At 43.9% G+C, this 18,519-nt stretch overlaps 2 protein-coding genes across 5 annotated transcripts in view; one reads left to right on the top strand and one right to left on the bottom strand.

The window, feature by feature from the left end:
• TECPR2 (tectonin beta-propeller repeat containing 2) overlaps positions 1-11,900 on the bottom strand; it is a 54,339-nt gene extending 42,439 nt beyond the window's left edge. For 3 of the 4 annotated variants that reach the window (XR_014509604.1, XR_014509605.1, XM_083433653.1), the window contains exons 1-7: positions 11,809-11,900; positions 10,541-10,669; positions 7,841-8,088; positions 5,496-5,624; positions 4,179-4,310; positions 2,904-3,061; positions 941-1,253 (exon numbers count right to left, since the gene is read on the bottom strand). Coding sequence is in view for 2 of the 4 variants with exons in the window: in XM_083433653.1 (XP_083289779.1) it covers positions 941-1,253; positions 2,904-3,061; positions 4,179-4,310; positions 5,496-5,624; positions 7,841-8,068 (960 nt within the window). In the remaining 2 variants the exon portion in view is untranslated. Of the gene's footprint in view, positions 1-940; positions 1,254-2,903; positions 3,062-4,178; positions 4,311-5,495; positions 5,625-7,840; positions 8,089-10,540; positions 10,670-11,475; positions 11,715-11,808 lie in introns of those variants that run through there. The other variant, XM_083433652.1, reaches the window with a different exon arrangement.
• CINP (cyclin dependent kinase 2 interacting protein) lies at positions 11,837-16,599 on the top strand. The gene is made up of 5 exons (XM_083440238.1): positions 11,837-11,969; positions 13,341-13,500; positions 13,712-13,838; positions 15,094-15,214; positions 16,273-16,599. The coding sequence occupies exons 1-5, from the start codon at positions 11,963-11,965 to the stop codon at positions 16,473-16,475; spliced, it is 618 nt and encodes a 205-aa protein (XP_083296364.1). The 5' UTR covers positions 11,837-11,962; the 3' UTR covers positions 16,476-16,599.
• Positions 16,600-18,519: the final 1,920 nt, after the last annotated feature.

Below are 18,519 nucleotides of genomic sequence, written 5' to 3'. Positions count from 1 at the left end.
TCCAAGTGCAAAGTGATTCCCATTAATAGCAGGCTAGGGTGGCTGAACGTGTCATCAGCCTGGAAGAGAAATGGGACTGCTAAATATGCAAGTTTGCAAATTAAACAAACAAACAAAACTAAGAGCTCAAAATGGAAGGAGGAGGGCCTGTGAAGGTCCAGGATTTACTGAACGTTGAAGTGTCAACTGAGAAAGAAAAGGAACTGGAAATGGAAGGGAGTGAGGAAAGGAGAGGGAACTGACCTGCTCAACCCTTTAACAGCTTATAACAAGATGGGGGGGGGGTTAAAAAGCAGCAACTTTCCCCTGCATTATATGAGGATATTTCTAGGAAAGAATAGACGTTTTCACCCTGCCTACTGCATCCTGCCACGCCACTCAAAATGCTCATGTTCGAGGCTGCTTCTCAGCTCCAGACCTGAGCCCTCGTACACAGAACACTAAGGAAAAAAGAGGGGAAAGTATTGGGATGCTTCCAAATTTCATCTCAGGCAACCAACAGGCCACCCTGTTTGAATTGACAGTGCATCTCAGAGCATGCCCCAGAATTCCTCTGCAATGTGCAGTGGCTCCATGGCAGGTGAGTTAATATGAAGTGTCACTGCTTTATCATAAGCAATTCTACGTCTAGAAAGCATGTTAAGATAGGAACAAAGGAAATTGATCTGTACAGAGTCAGTCCCTCCGGCCCATCTAACTCAATACTGTCTACTCTGACTGGCAGTGGTTTTCCAGTGGTTTTCCAGGCAGAAAGTCCTTCCCATCACCTGCTACTAAACCCTTTGAACCGGAGATGCCAGGGATTAATTAAACCTGTGCCCTATTTGTGCAGATCAGATAGTTTTAACAGACCTCTTAATATCAATGTCATTTAACTGTTCCAGATTAAAGGCCACTCACGCCCAGCTTAAAACGCTACTGCTCTCTTGGTTTGACTCACCTGGTTTACTGTATCTATTAAATAGATGCTATATTCATTCCAGCTCAGCACCCATCCTTCCTGGAAGAAGCAGGAAATGAGTCCAAGTTGCCTGTCTGGGAAATTGCAGCTGCTGTTGCTTAAGGGCTCCAGTCGGGGATATAATTCAAAAGGCTTCATTCCGACAGGAAAGACATCTTTCAAAATAAACGTGGCCTGAACAGTCCCATGAACATCCGATTTCCAAAGGCGGATCCCAGGCCTTGCAGCAATCAGGGTCAGGTCGCTTTGCTTGCACAGCCCGGGTACAAAACATGCTCCAAGTTTGCCGGTACTAAAAATGTAAAAGCAGAAGAATGATCAAACCACATGGTTATTATACAGAGGTGGGGAGTGGTGGGACTGGGAAGATGCAACAATGCTAAAACTCTTTTGTCTTCAAGTGCAAACTGATAAAGTTTTGCAGCAAACTGCGTAAGTGAAAACAGGGTTCTTATGCTGCAAGTAAATAATTGCAGCATATTTATAATAATAATAATAATAAGAAGAAGAAGAAGAAGAAGAATAAAATGTAAAGGACCCCTGGACGGTTAAGTGCAGTCAAAGGTGACTATGGGGTTGCGGCGCTCATCTCGCTTTCAGGCCGAGGGAGCCAGTGTTTTTCCACAGACAGCTTTCCGGGTCATGTGGCCAGCATGACTACACTGCTACTGGTGCACGGAGGACCGTGACAAGTGCCAAAGCTCACAGAAACACCGTTTAACTTCCCGCCGCAGTGGTACCTATTTATTTACTTGCCTTGGCATGCTTTCGAACTGCTAGGCTGGCAGGAGCTGGGACAGAGCAACGGGAGCTCACCCCGTCGTAGGGATTCGAACCGCCGACCTTCCGATAAGCAAGCCCAAGGGGTTCAGTGGTTTAGACCACAGCGCCACCCGCGTTACCAATATGCAATACATGGGAAAGAAAAATATGTGCTGGAAGCCAAAGGGCTCTGCTTGGTCTACCATGCATGCTCCAGAGATTTTTCCAATACCCTCTTCCTCTTGATGCAACCCTAGGTGTCTTCCTAAACACTGTCTCTGGGAGTCAAGAGATTTGTCCCAGAGCACAGTGCAATGCATCCACTGACCATTACACCAGATCATAGATGTCAACTTTTCCCTTTTCTTGCGAGGAATCCTATTTGGAATAAGCGAATTTCCCTTTTAAAAAGGGAAACGTTGACAGCTATGCACTAGGTGCATGTAGAAGTAACTGTGGCTCACAGTTAGGGCTGTTCACAACCTGGATAGATACTTGCTCTTTCTTCTTCTTGGATGGGAAATATATTTAACCCTCAAAACAGAAGGGTATGAAGAAAACAAAGAGGGATTAGCAAATTTGGTATAAATAGCTTTGCTTATTTTTATTCTGCCTACCCTGTTGTGTGTGCCCTGTGCTGTTTCCTGTCTGCTCTGGCGGATTGGGGGAACACTCCTAACAGATTTAGTGGTGGTGTGTGGGCAAGAGAGGAGGGAGATCGTTCCACTGAGCAAGGGGAAATCCTTGCGCTAAAAGAATGTTCACCTTAGAGCTATGCCACATAAAACCTTTGTTCCACTACCTGTTTGGGGAGTTTGGGATGAAACAATAATAATACTGGGAGAGGATTGTGTGAATGAACAAGGGAATGTGAGTTAGCCCTTAAGCTCAGGAATCATGAGAAAATAATTACGGAACAAAATAGGGTCAGAATACTAATTTCTTGCCCACCAATAGCTGGAAGCTTCTTACATTTTCACTTCAGCAGAGTCCTTTCCCCATTGGAATGATAAAAGAATAAAAACATGAACAGAACTTCAAATTATCCATTTTGCCTCCTTTATTAACAACTTTAGAAGAGGGCAACAGTGCATGAAATACCTTAGCAGAACTATACAGACTTATATACATCATTTAAATCTCATCTCTAAATGTCTGGGCAAAAATCTAGAAGACCTACTTTTTTCTGGGTTGGCTTCCAACTTGCTTGACAGATTTTTCTTCAGTGTAAAAAAGCAGACTTCGCTGTAATGTGGAGACCAGCAACACTTTCTGGCTATAATCCAGCTGCACGACTGAAGAAGGCTCTTCCAGTACCAAACTGGAGTTGCAACGACCCTGGAAGGATGTAGTGTGAATATACAGAGCCGTCATATTTCAAGTTAAGTTGTCTAAACTTGCCGGGTGGCCTGTGGAAGCTTATGTTAAAGCTGGTTTATCTAGCGCTCGACAATTTGTAGGGGATCCACTAGAATTCACTTCACATAGTCAATGTCACAGCATTCTGGGGTGCTTCTTTCTGCTTAGGATATTTCTCCAGGTAAAAACCTCAAGGCTGAAAAGCAGGCAATGTTCAAGAACACCAACTGATCCCATGACTGAGCAAAGATGTGACGCCAGGTCTTGCAGATCAATACCATCCACCACAGGGATTCAAGTAAATAAATGCTTTGGGGAAAACATAGGTAAAGGGACGACTCTGGGGTTGTGGCGCTCATCTCGCTTTACTGTTCAAGGGAGCCGGCATACAGCTTCCGGGTCATGTGGCCAGCATGACTAAGCCGCTTCTGGCGAACCAGAGCAGTGCACGGAAACGCTGTTTACCTTCCCTATTTATCTATTTATCCCTATTTACCTATTTATCTACTTGCACTCTGATGTGCTTTCGAACTGCTAGGTTGGCAGGAGCAGGGACTGAGCAGCGGGAGCTCACCCCGTCGCGGGGATTTGAACCGCCGACCTTATGATCGGCAAGTCCTAGGCTCTGTGGTTAAACCACAGCGCCAACTACAGATAGTCGTCAAGGCAGGAGGGGAATAAACCCTCAATAAATGCCATCTCACAAGTGGCAGACTTTTACATAACTGCTCCTTTCCTTACAGCCCCCTAGGCTCCACCTTCTCTACATCTTAACTACCACCCTCCAATTTTAATCCATAGGAAAAGTTTTTATATACGCTTTGAATACAGTGGTACCTTGGATGGCTTGGCTGCCGAACTAATCTGCTCCCAAACGCCACAAACCCAAAAGTGAATGTTCTGGTTTGCGAATGTTTGTCAGAAGCCGAACATCCGACGCGGCTTCCGATTGAGTGCAGGGGGCTCCTGCAGCCAACTGGAAGCCGTGCCTTGGTTTTCAAATGGTTTCGGGAATCGAACGGATTAAGCTCGAGAACCAAGGTACCACTGTTATTTGTATCCCAGGTACCAAAAGTTTGGACGAACAACCAATTACCTGATCCAGATCCAAAGCAGAATACACTATTTTCCCTTTGTCATCTCCAGAGAACAATTTCATTCCGTTGGGACTCCACGCCAAGGCTGTGATGCTACTTTTGTGGATACCAGACACGTTAAACCTCCGAAGCTGCAATGACAGACACCAGTGAGCATACGAGAGAAACCAAGCAGAAAGCGGAAGGCCTACAGTGGTTGGGTTTATTCATTGATGTAGCTATCAAAGGCACTTTTCTATTGGTTCTGCTGCTTCATTTTAATGCTCACGAACGTTTCCAGATAGATCTGTGCAGTCAGCGAATTGCAATGTCACAAAAGCCCCAACTGACACTTTAACACAGGAGTCGGCAAGGCTTACTGGGCATGGACTGGATCACTCCCGCGGAGATCCTCCATGGGCCGGGGCAGTACAGCGCAACGCCGGAAATTGCATCTGCGCATGTCCGCGGTGCCGGAAATTGCTTCTGCGCATGCGCCCAAAATTGCGCCTGTTCAGAAGCGATTTTTGGCATCTGGGCATGCGCAGAACTGTTTTCGGCGCCACGGACAAGCACAGATGCAATTTCCAGCGTCTGGGCATGAGCAGAACCAATTTCCGGAGCCGCGGAAGAGAGTCCCCACACCATGCTGTGGTGGTTTAGCGCGGTGCGTGGGGACTCGCTGAGCAGGCAGCTCAGTTCGGGGGCGACTTGTGGGCTGGTTAAATGGCCTCCGTGGGCCACTTCTGGCCCATGGGCCTTAGGTTGCCGACCCCTGCTTTCACATATTATTGGCATCCATCTGTCTTGAGAGACAATGGAGTGCATCTCTGGGGTGAAGCCAAACTGCTGCATTAGCAGCATTGAAATGACCTCCCCAGGATGCAAACCTGGGCAGTGTGTATGGAGGTCCTGAGCTGTCCAGACGACAAAACCTCGCTGATGTGGTCAAAAGGAAAGCTAAGCAAGGCGTCTGGCTGCAGGAAGAAGGCATACAAGGAGGAATCCAACTGTCCCCACTCTGGATTTACTCCTGAGTCTTTTCTTCTCCCAAAGATGTACCCCAAGGCAGTGGAGATTGCAAAGCCGCTGCTCTACCACTGAGCTGAAGCGGAATAATAATTATAATATAATATAATATAATATAATATAATATAATATAATAATAATTTATTATTTATACCCTGCCCATCTGGCTGGCTTTCCCCAGCAACTCTGGGCGGCTTCCAACAAAACACTAAAATACAATAACCTAATCACACAATTAATGTGAAACATTAACCTAATCACACAATTAACGTGAAACAGCACAGGCTGTAACCAAGTTTAGCTCTTACTTGTTTGTTTCTCCCTGGCAAGGACGAGACAAGCTGAAAAATAGCAATCTTGCCCGAAGCTGTCCCAACAGCAACAAGATCATCAAAGCAGCTCAAGACTTTCACGACAGTGATAGACTCATTTTTCCCCTAGCGGAGCAGGAAAAAAAATATATAGCTGTAAAATTAAGAAGCCATGTTTATTCGTATCGGCCGAGACAAAAGTGGGATACCTGAAGGAGAGCTTTCGCTCCTCACCTGCTGAACTCAAGATCCTGAGGCAATTTGGCTCTGTGTTTCTCCACCATTGAAGTTCAAGTATGTGGAGATTTGGGCCAGAGTTGTCTGTGTGGTGGGCTTCGTCCCTGTGGATCTCATTCCCTAAGAAGGCTCAACTGGCTAGCTTTCTGGGGGCTTTCCAAAGCCTAGTGAAGACTGCTTTGCTTGGAAGGACCTTTGGACTAGGAAGGGGCTGTTGCTGCGGTTTGATCTCTAGCTAATGCTGAATAAAAATTTGCTCTGTTGCTGAAACTGTTTTTAACGTACATATTTTTAGACTGTGGATGCACAGCACAATACAATCTTGTCTTGCGTGCAATTAACTTGCATGATTTCAACCTTACAAGGTTGAAAGCCAGCAGTCTGAAATCCTGCGAATTAATTACATGCAAGGCAGAGAGCTTTAAAGCGCATTTTGCGCCAGGTTTTCCCAACACGGAAAGAGCTTTTAAGCTCTCCGACTTGCTTGCTGGGCTCTGGGATGCTCTTGACAGTATATTGTATTGCTGCTGCTTCTGAGGGTTTTACTTGTAGCTTAGGCATTTGTTTGTTTTTCAAGTACTGTGTTGTTGCTGCCGCTTTTGGTATTCTTTTGTATGTTTTATAGGATAATTATGATTGCACTGGCTATTATAATAATATTAATGTTTGGAACATATTATTGAATGTCTTGATATGTTGATAGCTGACTTTGCAACACACTGTTTTATTACCAGTTTTTTATCAGCTGTATAATTTTTTTGATATGCTATATGAATCATTGTTTACCATTTATAAGGTGTCAATCTTCCTGTCTGCTGATAATTAAACAAGAGCCCTCACTATTTTGTTTTAGATGCCTGCTGAAAACTGTTATGTTTCAGCAAGTCTACCCAAACATACAATTTAGTCACCTAAAGTTTCTTTTACATTGTGACCGATTTTAATTTGTGTTATATTCATAATTATTGTATGTATATTTGTTTTTTTTAATAGTTTTGTGGATTTTAGCTGTGTTTTACTGGTAATTTTAGCATGTGCAATGCTTAGAGAATTTTTTTGATGAAGTGTGGTCTATAAATCTTTCCAAATAAATGAAATATCAATATGAATTATAATTGTGTGCCTCCACCTCAAGAGGTCAGGAGGGTGACAACACGAGAACGGCCCTCCTCTGCAATGGCTCCCCGTCTGTGGAATGCTCTCCGCAGGGAAGTTTGCCTGGCGCCTTCACTATACAGTGGTACCTTGGGTTAAGTACTTAATTCGTCCTGGAGGTCCGTTCTTAACCTGAAACTGTTCTTAACTTGAAGCACCACTTTAGCTAATGGGGCCTCCAGCTGCCGCCGGAGCACGATTTCTGTTCTCATCCTGAAGCAAAGTTCTTAACCCGAGGTACTATTTCTGGGTTAGTGGTGTCTCTAACCTGAAGCGTATGTAACTTGAAGCGTATGTAACCCGAGGTACCTTTAGGCACCAGGCAAAAACATTCCTTCTTAACCAGGCCTTTGCCTGACTTGATCTACATCCTATACCCTTTTTAACATGCTGGGTTGTTGTTGTTGTTTTGACTTTATGTATTTGATATTTTATGTGAACTCCCCTGAGACCTTTGGGTATAGGGCAGTATAGAAATTAAATAAGTAACATAAATAAATAAAATATGTTGATATTATGTTGTTGCAATCTATAGGGTATGAAAGTGCTGTTGAACTTTGATGTACTAACGTTTATATTTTGCGATATATTACAGCTCTTATTTCCTTATGCCCTGCAAACCACTATGGGAACAATCTCTAGTGGAAAAACAGCATATAAATAAACAGACGATGAACAACAGAATGCCTCACTGAGAAACAACTATATAGAATTGAGAACAAACTCCTAAATCATGCTGTGCGAGATAAAATAATTGCAGACCACAAATAGATGCTGACTCTTAATCTAATTTTAGCAACAGCCAGAGCAACCGCTTTTCCTCAAGTTAACCAACTCTATAGCTTTACATTTCTGCACATTTCAATGTGCTAAAATTGACAAAACCCAAGACATAAGCTTCATCACACCTTTTAAAAAATGAAGGTGTCCTGTTAAGTGTTGGTTCATACCTCAAAATTGTACTTTTTCATCTGGTTCAAGCGCCTGCAGTATAAATACAACATTCCAATACTGCTGCCCACAGCGATGTAGTCCTCGTTAGTGTCAAGGGCAGTGAGGTATACCACAATGGAACGGAATCCCTTTTGGATCTTTGTAGGAATGGCATTGAGAAGATAGTACAAGGGACAGAACTCCTTGAAGGTAAACGATGGAGTCGCCGATGCCATGGCAAACATCTGTATGTGCTACCTAGAGGCTGGAAAAGATAAACTGCATGTACTCCTGAAGCCTATAAAAACAATGAGTATTTATTTCAGCGGCCACGCTTGATATCTATACAACTGGGAGGACGTACAATGTTGGTGGGGAAAAGTGGTTTTTCTCCCTCATGAAAAGTTTAATAATAAATAATAATAATAATAATACTTACTGCATCACAGATCTGCAACTAGTTGGCTTAACCTAATGCTTACTCTGTATAACATTTTGTGTCTCATAACCCAGAACAACACTTTGTGATTTCTTTTTTATGCATGACAAGGGTTTTCAACTTATGAAACGGAGAACACAAAGCAATTAGTTGCAAATGTTCCAACACTCTTCCACTGTCTCCAAAACTGATGAATGCCAACTGGTGTCCTCAATATTCTGGAGGGAAAAAATCACTTCCATTAACTGCGGTTCAGAGTTCCATTCAAAGCCAGACCAACTGTGGTTAGCCTTAACAATAGTTTGCAGAAATAAGCCAACTTCAAACCGTGGTTTACAAAGGAGCTTTGCTTCAATAAGCTAGGGAAGGGAGACATGCATTTTACCCAGCTTCCCTCTTCTCCTCCAGAACCAAGCTCTTGGACAGCAAATAGCAGTGTGAATTGATGCACAATATTCCTGTCTTTCATTTAACACAGGGGTCGGCAAGCTAAGGGGGTCGTTTAACCGGCCCATGGACCCCTGCCGCCCGCTCAGTCGGCTCCCATGTGCCACACTAAACTGGCACAGAGCAGAGCCGGGACCACCTTCCGCGATGCTGGCTGGCTTCCCATTGGCTGCAGGAAGCTCCTGCAGCCAATGGGAAGCTGCACACGCCTCCTCCACACCGGAAATAGTGTTTGCACATGTGTGCGTGCATGCGCACTCACTGCGGCATCTGCAGGACAGTGAACCAGCCCAAGCCACAAAAGCTTTGCCGACCCCTGATTTAACATCACTACAATTGGGGAATGTTCCCAAAGAATGCAAAATTCACAATTCCTTCTGTGCCCCGGGTCCCATTTAAGAATCCCAGAGAGTTTAAAAACAAAAATACTCTCTAAGAGGCTGATCCAAAGATGTAACAGTGAATCTTAATGTTAGTGCCAAATCTCTTCCCCATCCCCACACCTGTGGAAGCGAAGCTAATGGTAAGTCAAGAACAACCCTTGGTTTCACATCATGGTTTATTTGGAGCAAAACAAACCATGGTACTCAGCTTGGATGTAACACTAAGTCAGGGATCATGGTTGTTGTTTTTTTAAGCCTTTATTAATTTTCCAATAAGAACATCCAACTAAGATATCAAATCAAATCAAAATAAAAAAACTAAAATAAAAAAATCCAATTGTCTTCCAAATTGTAATCTTTTGACTTCCCACGGTCTGAATTCCAAAGAGTTTTCCACATCATAGTCCTGTGTCTTATCATCATCAGGGATCATGGTTTGTTCCTCCCAGTCATGCTTGGGGAGGAGTGATGTGGAAGTCACATGTGTTGCTGACAGGACACCATTAACTATGGCTTGCCACAACTTGCAAACATAGCCAAATCAGCAGTCCTGTTCATTCAAGCCAATGCCAATGCTTTCAGCTCTGCCACCACAGGAAATTATGCAGAATTAATGTCTATGCAAACACTCAAGACCATAGCAAGTAAAAGCCACACATACAAGTAAAAGAAGCTGAGCGAGCTAGTATTCTTTCGAAAGGCACTTCTGAGATAAAATGAAAGTAAAAGTTCTCCCTTGCTAATAGTGGGGGGGGGGGAGTCTAGTTAAATCCTGGCATCCCTCTTGCATTGGGTCATATGATTTACTCCTACTACTGACATCTAAATATGCATTGAAGACTTCCTCATACATTATAAAGTTGCCTTAAGTGTAGAAAATTATGTACAACCCAAATGCAGTTCATCACTTGTACAACCCAAATGCAGTTCATCACCAGCGGTCATTTACCTGCCTATGTACACACAGGGAAGAACCAGCATTGGAATTAGGCACAATTAAAGGTCAAAGTCTTTGACCTTTGGCCACCTCATGAGAAGAGAAGACTCCCTGGAAAAGACCCTGATGTTGGGAAAGATGGAGGGCACAAGGAGAAGGGGATGACAGAGGACGAGATGGTTGGATAGTGTTCTCGAAGCTACCAGCATGAGTTTGACCAAACTGAGGGAAGCAGTGGAAGACAGGAGTGCCTGGCGTGCTCTGGTCCATGGGGTCACGAAGAGTCGGACACGACTAAACAACAAAAAGGTCAAAGTGAATGTCTTGCTAATTTCCACACCCAGTTCTGATGTGCCAGCCCTCTGGATTGCTTAAGCTCTGCTTAAGAGTTTTTAGGGAACTTCTATTTCGTGAGCTAAGGTTAAGGTTACAATACATTTTGGATACTGGTACTTTTTTCAAAACAGAATATGAAATTTCATGTCAAAACCAAGGGTTATGGTGCACTCACTCTGCTAGTCTTCCATCGAAGAATCCTATGGCTTTAAGCAGCCAGTTCATCACATTCAGTCCACTACCCTAAGGCAGGATACATCTTTGTTGCAGACAATAAATTTGGGAAATGATGTGTGTTATCCTCCTGTTGAAGTAACAGTAGCTCAAATAATGAAACCATTAAATCACATTGAAGGGACAGCGTCAACTGTTTTGCTTTTTAAACGAACATAAAACCAGGTCCCAGGGGAGCTACCTTTTTCAAAAGCATACACTTGTAACAAATAAATTATTTGTCCAAGGAAGAATTCAACAGGCATCAGGCAGAACAGTGAAAGAAGTAAATAACTGAAGTACACTGGGCTACAAGGTGGCTATGCCAACATTTGTAGATGCAGAATTAGTAAATGCACAGCTCAAGTATTAGGAACTTTGCCACTTTCCTAGCTACAGATATTTAGGATGGACAAGCTTCTCGGAATACGTTTTCATTTTAGGAACCCAGGAGCTGTTAAGGGTGGATGCTGCAATATTAATTCTGCAAACTATGCAGCAGTGAGAGGAGTTGCTTAAAGAGATACCATTCCCACCCACCCCCATTTCAATGCCGTCTAGAAGTTGTATTATTTATTTGTTTTGCTAAGAAGGGCGTGCAGAGGAAAGCACAAATCTAAAAGAAAGAAAGAAAGAAAGAAAGAAAGAAAGAAAGAAAGAAAAGACTAATGGGAGAAGGGAAAACTTCTGGGTGGATTTCTGTCCTTCCTCCTCAATGCAGATTGACAATTCTAACCCATGAGTGATAAAAGAAGGCAGAATTAAGAGATCCCATTAATCGGTAGAGTAATAATCAGCACTGTTGGGAAGCCCAGCCACCCCACCTAAAGCATGAACCAAACAAGAGCACAGGCAGGCAGACAGGCGCCCGAAATACACTAAAGAAGGTAAACAAACCCAGCACACGGCGGTTCCCAAACATGCGCCCCCGCTTCACCACCGCAAGAGATGCTCAAGGCAAGCCTCATTCTAAGCGCGCGCCTTGGCGGGCAGAGAAGCCGACCAACCGCTCAGAGCTCGTCAGGACGGAGCCTCGACACGTGTTTCCAGCGCCAGGTCTCTCGAAGGAAACCCGGGGAGGAATGCGTAAAAAGAGGGGTTCTCCGGACGGTGAGCGTCCTTCTCTCCGCTTCTTATCGCCTCCTGCAGCCGGGGAAGGGAAGAAGAGAGGGCCGCCCAGCCGGGAGGCTCCCACCCTGTCTCCCCGCTGCGCTAGGCTACCCTCCTCACCTCAGCAGGGGCCGCGGCCGGGGCCTGAGCTCCCGCGTCGCCCCCAGGCCCAGCGGCGCTGGGTCTCCAGCGCTGGGCGGCGGAGCTGGGCGGAGCCGGACGTGAGCGCACTTCCGAGGGGAGGGAGCGGCCTCGGCCTCGGGTGTCGGCGGAGATGGCCGGTAAGCGCTTCTTCCCCAGGCAGCGGGCGGGAGCGCGGCCTGCAGCTCCTGCGGCGGAGGCGGCCTCGGGTGCCTCCACCAGGGAAAGCGGTTGCTGGAGGGGGGGGGCGCATTGGGGGGGGGGGCGCCATAACCCAGCAGTTTTTTTCCTCCCTCTCTAGTAATACTGTACCAGGACTGGAATGGGGAGGGGGGCGTGCGACGGAGCTGAAGATGAAAGGGTAGCGGGACGGTGGAACTCCCCGCCACTGGAGGCAGGGTTGGCCTCCGATTTCAGAACTATAAGGAGATGTTCCGGGCCGGGTTTAGGTTTGATGAGGCCCTAAGCTATTGAAGGTAATGGGGCCCTTTATATGTCAGCTGTCCTTTGTCAACAACAAATGGTCGCTTTTTTGTGTTGAATATATGCTATATAGTAATTTATGGACCTAATAAGTGTCTAAAGCCATTTGCACATGCAGAATGTAGGCACCCCATACAGTACAGTGGTGCCTCGGGTTACATACGCTTCAGGTTACAGACTCCGCTAACCCAGAAATAGTGCTTCAGATTAAGAACTTTGCTTCAGGATGAGAACAGAAATCGTGTGGTGGCGGCGCATCAGCAGCAGGAGGCCCCATTAGCTAAAGTGATGCTTCAGGTTAAGAACAGTTTCAGGTTAAGAACGGACCTCCGGAACGAATTAAGTACGTAAACAGAGGTACCACTGTATATGGAAATGAGCAAAGCAGTGATATTTTAGGGAGCAGGCTAGCAGGCGGGGCCCATTACTTACATCATAGCAGCCTACACAACACAAAACACTGTTGATGTATGTAGGTTTTGTTTTGTTTTTTATCTTATATTTTGGAAATGTACATCCAGGTTTTTTTCCCTTTTAATTTTTGTGGGGCCCTAAGCTATAGCTTGTTTAGCTTATAGGTAAATCCAGCACTGGAGATGTTGCGAGGCGCCCGTGGCGGGAGTTGAGAGAGGCTGTATCTGAACGGAGGCAGGGAGGAGGGTGAATTTTGGGAACTGGTTGTGGGGTTGCAAAGGAAGCGAGATGATCCTGCGATGCTACTTATAATCCCGGCTCCTGGTTGGGTTGGTCGTCTTCTTCAGATGTTTGGGTGATGGGCAATGGGCAGGCGCACAGTGTTGCAGTGGGCAGAGAGTTGTCGGTTTTATATCAGTGAAATAAAACCTCTTATTGAAGGTTTGAAGCAAAATGCCAGGTGAAGATAGAGGCTGAAACGTCACAAAACAATGAGAATAGGGTTGTTGTTTATTTTATTACATTACAAAAAAAAATGTCGCCAGCAGTCTAAAATGTCTGACATATTTTCCCTCTTCCTATTTAAAGGGTTTTATTGTTGTGTTTTTGATTAGCCAAAGGCTCAACTCCCAAGACACCTGTATTATCCATCAGTGCAAGAAAAATTAAAGATAATGCAGCAGACTGGCATAATTTAATGATGAAGTGGGAAACTCTGAATAATAAGGGATTTACCACTGCCACCAAAATCGTGAACATCAAAATTTCTGCAGAGTAAGTATATTGAAAGATCTTGTCGATGGTTCCAGTGCAAATTTATTACCTTAGGCCATCACTTTTTAAAATCTGCATGATATGAATGTAACAATTTACCTTGCATTATGCACTGACAACAGTTGACCCTATATATTATAGGCAACAAGGGGTAGGGGTTGTCAGAGGAACAGAGCTTCTATTATGTACAGTGAATGATATTTTTCTTTAGGTGCAAAGACGGCAAGTTGGAAATAGAACATGATAATATTGCTTCAGAGTCCGGAAGACGACCAGTTGACTACAATGTAGAATTGGAGGAGTGCTGTACAGAACTACTTGATACTTTTGAAAACATGGTACTCTATTTCTCTTACTAAGACCCCCACTGCATTTTTCTGTTTCCACCATCCTCCTATAGATCAGTGGTTCCCAAAACTTTCCCCAACCCAGGGGAATCGTTAAGTGATTTTTCTGCAGGTTGTAGCAGTTATAACACACACTGCTAGATGCTGTGTGACTTTTAACTGTATTTTATGGACACACTGCAGACCACCTAAATGAAACTCCTGGACAGTTTCTGAACCCTTGTTCAGGAGAGGCCCAAACCACTTGTGGGAGATTTAGAGGTCTTCTTTTCAACAATGTTTTCCATGAATATTCAAGACAACATCCCTTCACAAGAGAGGGTATAAGAATTATATGCAAATCTAGCTAATGGAGCAATCAGCCAAATGAAAAATGAATCTCTTCTGTGCAAAACATTCAGAAGGGAGAACTGAAACTATTCTTAATGTTTTGTTGTGAAAAATGCCCTTTGAGAACTACTAATTTTAGTCCAGTACTGACTGAATACTTTAATTAGTGATTTGTCTCTAATCCAGTTATCCAGTCTTTGTAATAAAAGTTCCCTGGTTGTGAAGTTTCTGAAAGTAGGGATTGAGTAGCCTGCACAGATAGAACATATGTTAAGCTGCAGTCGTATGCATGTGTACTCAGAAACAAGTCACATTGAATTCAGTTGAGGTTAGGCCAGGTAGGTGGATCTAGGATTGCCACTTCAGGACAAAAACACATTTATTGTTGTTATTACATTATTTACTCTTATGTAATGTGTACCATTTTGGCCCAATTATGTCATGGAAATTAGAGTGTGCATTAGATTTGATGGTGCATTAGGCTCAATTGCAAGCTTGAAAAACACAGACATAGCAAATACAGTGGTATCTCTGGTTACGAACCAGAGGTCATTCCGGAGGTCCGTTCTTAACCTGAGGTACCACTATAGCTAATGGGGCCTCCTGCTGCTGCCGCCACGTAATTTCTGTTCCCATCCTGAGGTAAAGTTCTTAACCCGAGGTACTACTGTACTTTATTTGGTTTTAAGGTTTTGAAAACTGAGGTGAAGATTTGAAGGTGCATTAGATTCACATAAATATGGTATTTATTACCGTAATTATTATTGTTTATTAAATTTGTATATCGCTCTTCATCTGCAGATTTCAGGGCAGTTCCAACATAAAATTCAATGTGACATCTGAATAGACATGGTTAGGATTGTACTGTTGGTTACAAAATATTAGCTTCTTACACAGACACTTAAAACTTTGTTAGGCAAAAATACAACAGAAAATGGAAAAACTATGTTCAACTACTAAAGGGATCTGCGACTTAGAAGCATATCATGGAGACCAGAAGACACCATTCTTTCACACGTGGCCCATTCCTTACTTCTGTAAGTAAATTCTTCCTTTTTGAGATACTGCTATTTCTTTCTGCTGAAGCATATTCATTTGAAAATGAGAGTGGAATACTGTGAGCTAAAGAAATTAAATTTAGCTTATATTGCTTGAATTGCAACTCTACAAGGCAACTATAGCTCTCAGGAGAGAATGCTTCACATCATCAACCCACATCAATTCCTAGAATTCCATATGTTGAAACCAGATAAGCTTTTTAAAAATTGCGCAGCAGGAGAAATATGGAACTTGAGGGATGGAAGAGGAGTTAATTCTAAAGCTTAAAAACTATAGGCAAGCAATCTAGCTAGCAATGTAGTATGTTAAGCATTTGTAATATGAAGCAAAATCAGAGCACTACTCAGGCATTCTGAATTATGGCTTCGTCAATACATATGAGAGTATGCACTCTGAGGGTACCACATTCACCATTTGTTCCCTATCAAACTGTCTGCAGCAGGGAAGCCTCCTGGAATCATGGCTGTACAGTGGTGCCTCGCAAGACGAAAAGAATCCGTTCCGTGAGTCTCTTCGTCTAGCGGTTTTTTCGTCTTGCGAAGCAAGCCGATTAGCGCTATTAGCGGTTATTAGCGGCTATTAAAGGCTTAAGGGATTAGCGGATTAGCTGCTAAAAGGCTATTAGCAGCTTAGTGCCTTAGAAAAAGGGGGTGGGGAGCGGAAAAAAAAACCCCAGGAATCGCAAGACATTTTCATCTTGCGAAGCAAGCCCATAGCAAATTCGTTTTGCGATGCACCTCCAAAACGGAAAATCCTTTCGTCTAGCGGGTTTTCCGTCTTGCGAGGCATTCGCCTTGCGGGGCACCACTGTATCTATGCATTTTGAAACCCTGAAAAAAAAATCAGGCTTTCAAAGTGCACAGGGGTACATGATGTTTTCCCACTGCAGACAGTTGCTAGGAAACGCAGCATCTAATTGAGAGGAGGGTGGGGACAAAGTTAGTGCACATTCTTCTCTTCATTTGCTGTCCTAAGCCATATTCGGAATGCCTATGTATTTCCAGAGCTACTTCTTGATTTAATTTATCTTTTTCAGATGAAGTTTCTGGAAAGCTCTTGAACATGTACTCAAAGGAATTAAAACTCAAGCAAACTATTGTGCAAGAGATTGCTCATACCGCTGACCAAGATCTCCTGATGGCCTACTTATCGTCATGGTTATACCAGCCCTACATCGAGAATACCAGCCAAGTATTACTAGAAAGCATGCTATTGGAAACAGGACACAGGCTGGTCTAACCTTTCCTACCACTTTATAAAGTTGCACTTGCCTTGAACTGCACTGCTAATTCATTAAACACAATGCAATTTATAGATTTTTGTATAGTTCCAACTTTTTAATAAAGTCTGCTTTATTTTCTAAGATTGTATCTACCTAGCAGGTCCCATATTGGAATTACAACAAACAAAACCACTTAAGAGGTTTTAGTACCATCCAGGTTTATATAAATTTTGTAAAATAATAGAATAATAGAATGCTACCACTCAGTGGATTTGTAACTGGCTGACTGACCGGACCCAAAGGGTGCTCATCAATGGTTCCTCTTCATCCTGGAGAAGAGTGACTAGTGGGGTGCCACAGGGTTCTGTCTTGGGCCCGGTCTTATTCAACATCTTTATCAACGACTTGGATGATGGACTCAAGGGCATCCTGATCAAATTTGCAGATGACACCAAACTGGGAGGGGTGGCTAACACCCCAGAAGACAGGATCACACTTCAAAACGACCTTGACAGATTAGAGAACTGGGCCAAAACAAACAAGATGAATTTTAACAGGGAGAAATGTAAAGTATTGCACTTGGGCAAAAAAAATGAGAGGCACAAATACAAGATGGGTGACACCTGGCTTGAGAGCAGTACATGTGAAAAGGATCTAGGAGTCTTGGTTGACCACAAACTTAACATGAGCCAACAGTGTGACGCGGCAGCTAAAAAAGCCAATGCAATTCTGGGCTGCATCAATAGGAGTATAGCATCTAGATCAAGGGAAGTTATAGTGCCACTGTATTCTGCTCTGGTCAGACCTCACCTGGAGTACTGTGTCCAGTTCTGGGCACCACAGTTCAAGAAGGACACTGACAAACTAGAACGTGTACAGAGGAGGGCAACCAAAATGGTCAAAGGCCTGGAAACAATGCCTTATGAGGATCGGCTAAGGGAGCTGGGCATGTTTAGCCTGGAGAAGAGGAGGTTAAGGGGTGATATGATAGCCATGTTCAAATATATAAAAGGATGTCACATAGAGGAGGGAGAAAGGTTGTTTTCTGCTGCTCCAGAGAAGCGGACACGGAGCAATGGATACAAACTACAAGAAAGAAGATTCCACCTAAACATTAGGAAGAACTTCCTGACAGTAAGAGCTGTTCGACAGTGGAATTTGCTGCCAAGGAGTGTGGTGGAGTCTCCTTCTTTGGAGGTCTTTAAGCAGAGGCTTGACAACCATATGTCAGGAGTGCTCTGATGGTGTTTCCTGCTTGGCAGGGGGTTGGACTCGATGACCCTTGTGGTCTCTTCCAACTCTATGATTCTATGATTCTATGAATCAAAACAATTCTAAAACAGAGCTTGATTAACTTTAGGGTCTCTAAAAATCTGCTTTCAAAGATTTCAATATCCAGTGGAACTCCTTTTTCTTTTGTTTTAAAGTCTGAACTTTCACAACTTTCACAGAGCCAGTGTGGTGTAGTGGTTAAGAGCGGTAGTCTCGTAATCTGGGGAACCGGGTTCGCGTCTCCGCTCCTCCACATGCAGCTGCTGGGTGATCTTGGGCCAGTCACACTTCTCTGAAGTCTCTCAGCCCCACTCACCTCACAGAGTGTTTGTTGTGGGGGAGGAAGGGAAAAGAGAATGTTAGCCGCTTTGAGACTCCTTAAAGGGAGTGAAAGGGGGGATATCAAATCCAAACTCTTCTTCTTCTTCACACCATGAGTGTAAGAGGAGCCTGCTAGATTAGGCCAATGGTCTATCTAGTCAAGCATACTGTTCTCAATGGCCAACTATATGCCTGTGGAAAGCCTGATAGCAGTACCTGAGTGCACCAGCACTCTCCTCATTTATAATCGAAATATGACCGTAGCTGTATCTTTCACCAGGGCTATGAGAAAAGTTAACACATGCCTTGGATTACAAGGCCGATATTTAAATCCCATGAAGTCCCATCCTTGCCTCTGTTGCTAGGCCATGACAGCACAGAAAGCACTGGGGATTTCAGGAAACACATACAAGAGGCAAATCACTAACAGCCTCCTGTCCTTCTCAGCATCCTAGCTGCCAGGCCCAT

The sequence above is a fragment of the Podarcis tiliguerta genome, assembly GCF_965153285.1.
Source record: "Podarcis tiliguerta genome assembly, chromosome: 1".
Lineage (NCBI taxonomy): Eukaryota > Metazoa > Chordata > Lepidosauria > Squamata > Lacertidae > Podarcis > Podarcis tiliguerta.
This window is presented reverse-complemented; position numbering and strand designations above follow the sequence as displayed.

Coding starts and splice junctions, on each gene's coding strand:
- CINP (XM_083440238.1), top strand. Junction 13,501..13,711: donor AACATCAAAATTTCTGCAGA/GTAAGTATATTG, acceptor ATTTTTCTTTAG/GTGCAAAGACGGCAAGTTGG. Junction 15,215..16,272: donor GTGGCCCATTCCTTACTTCT/GTAAGTAAATTC, acceptor TATCTTTTTCAG/ATGAAGTTTCTGGAAAGCTC.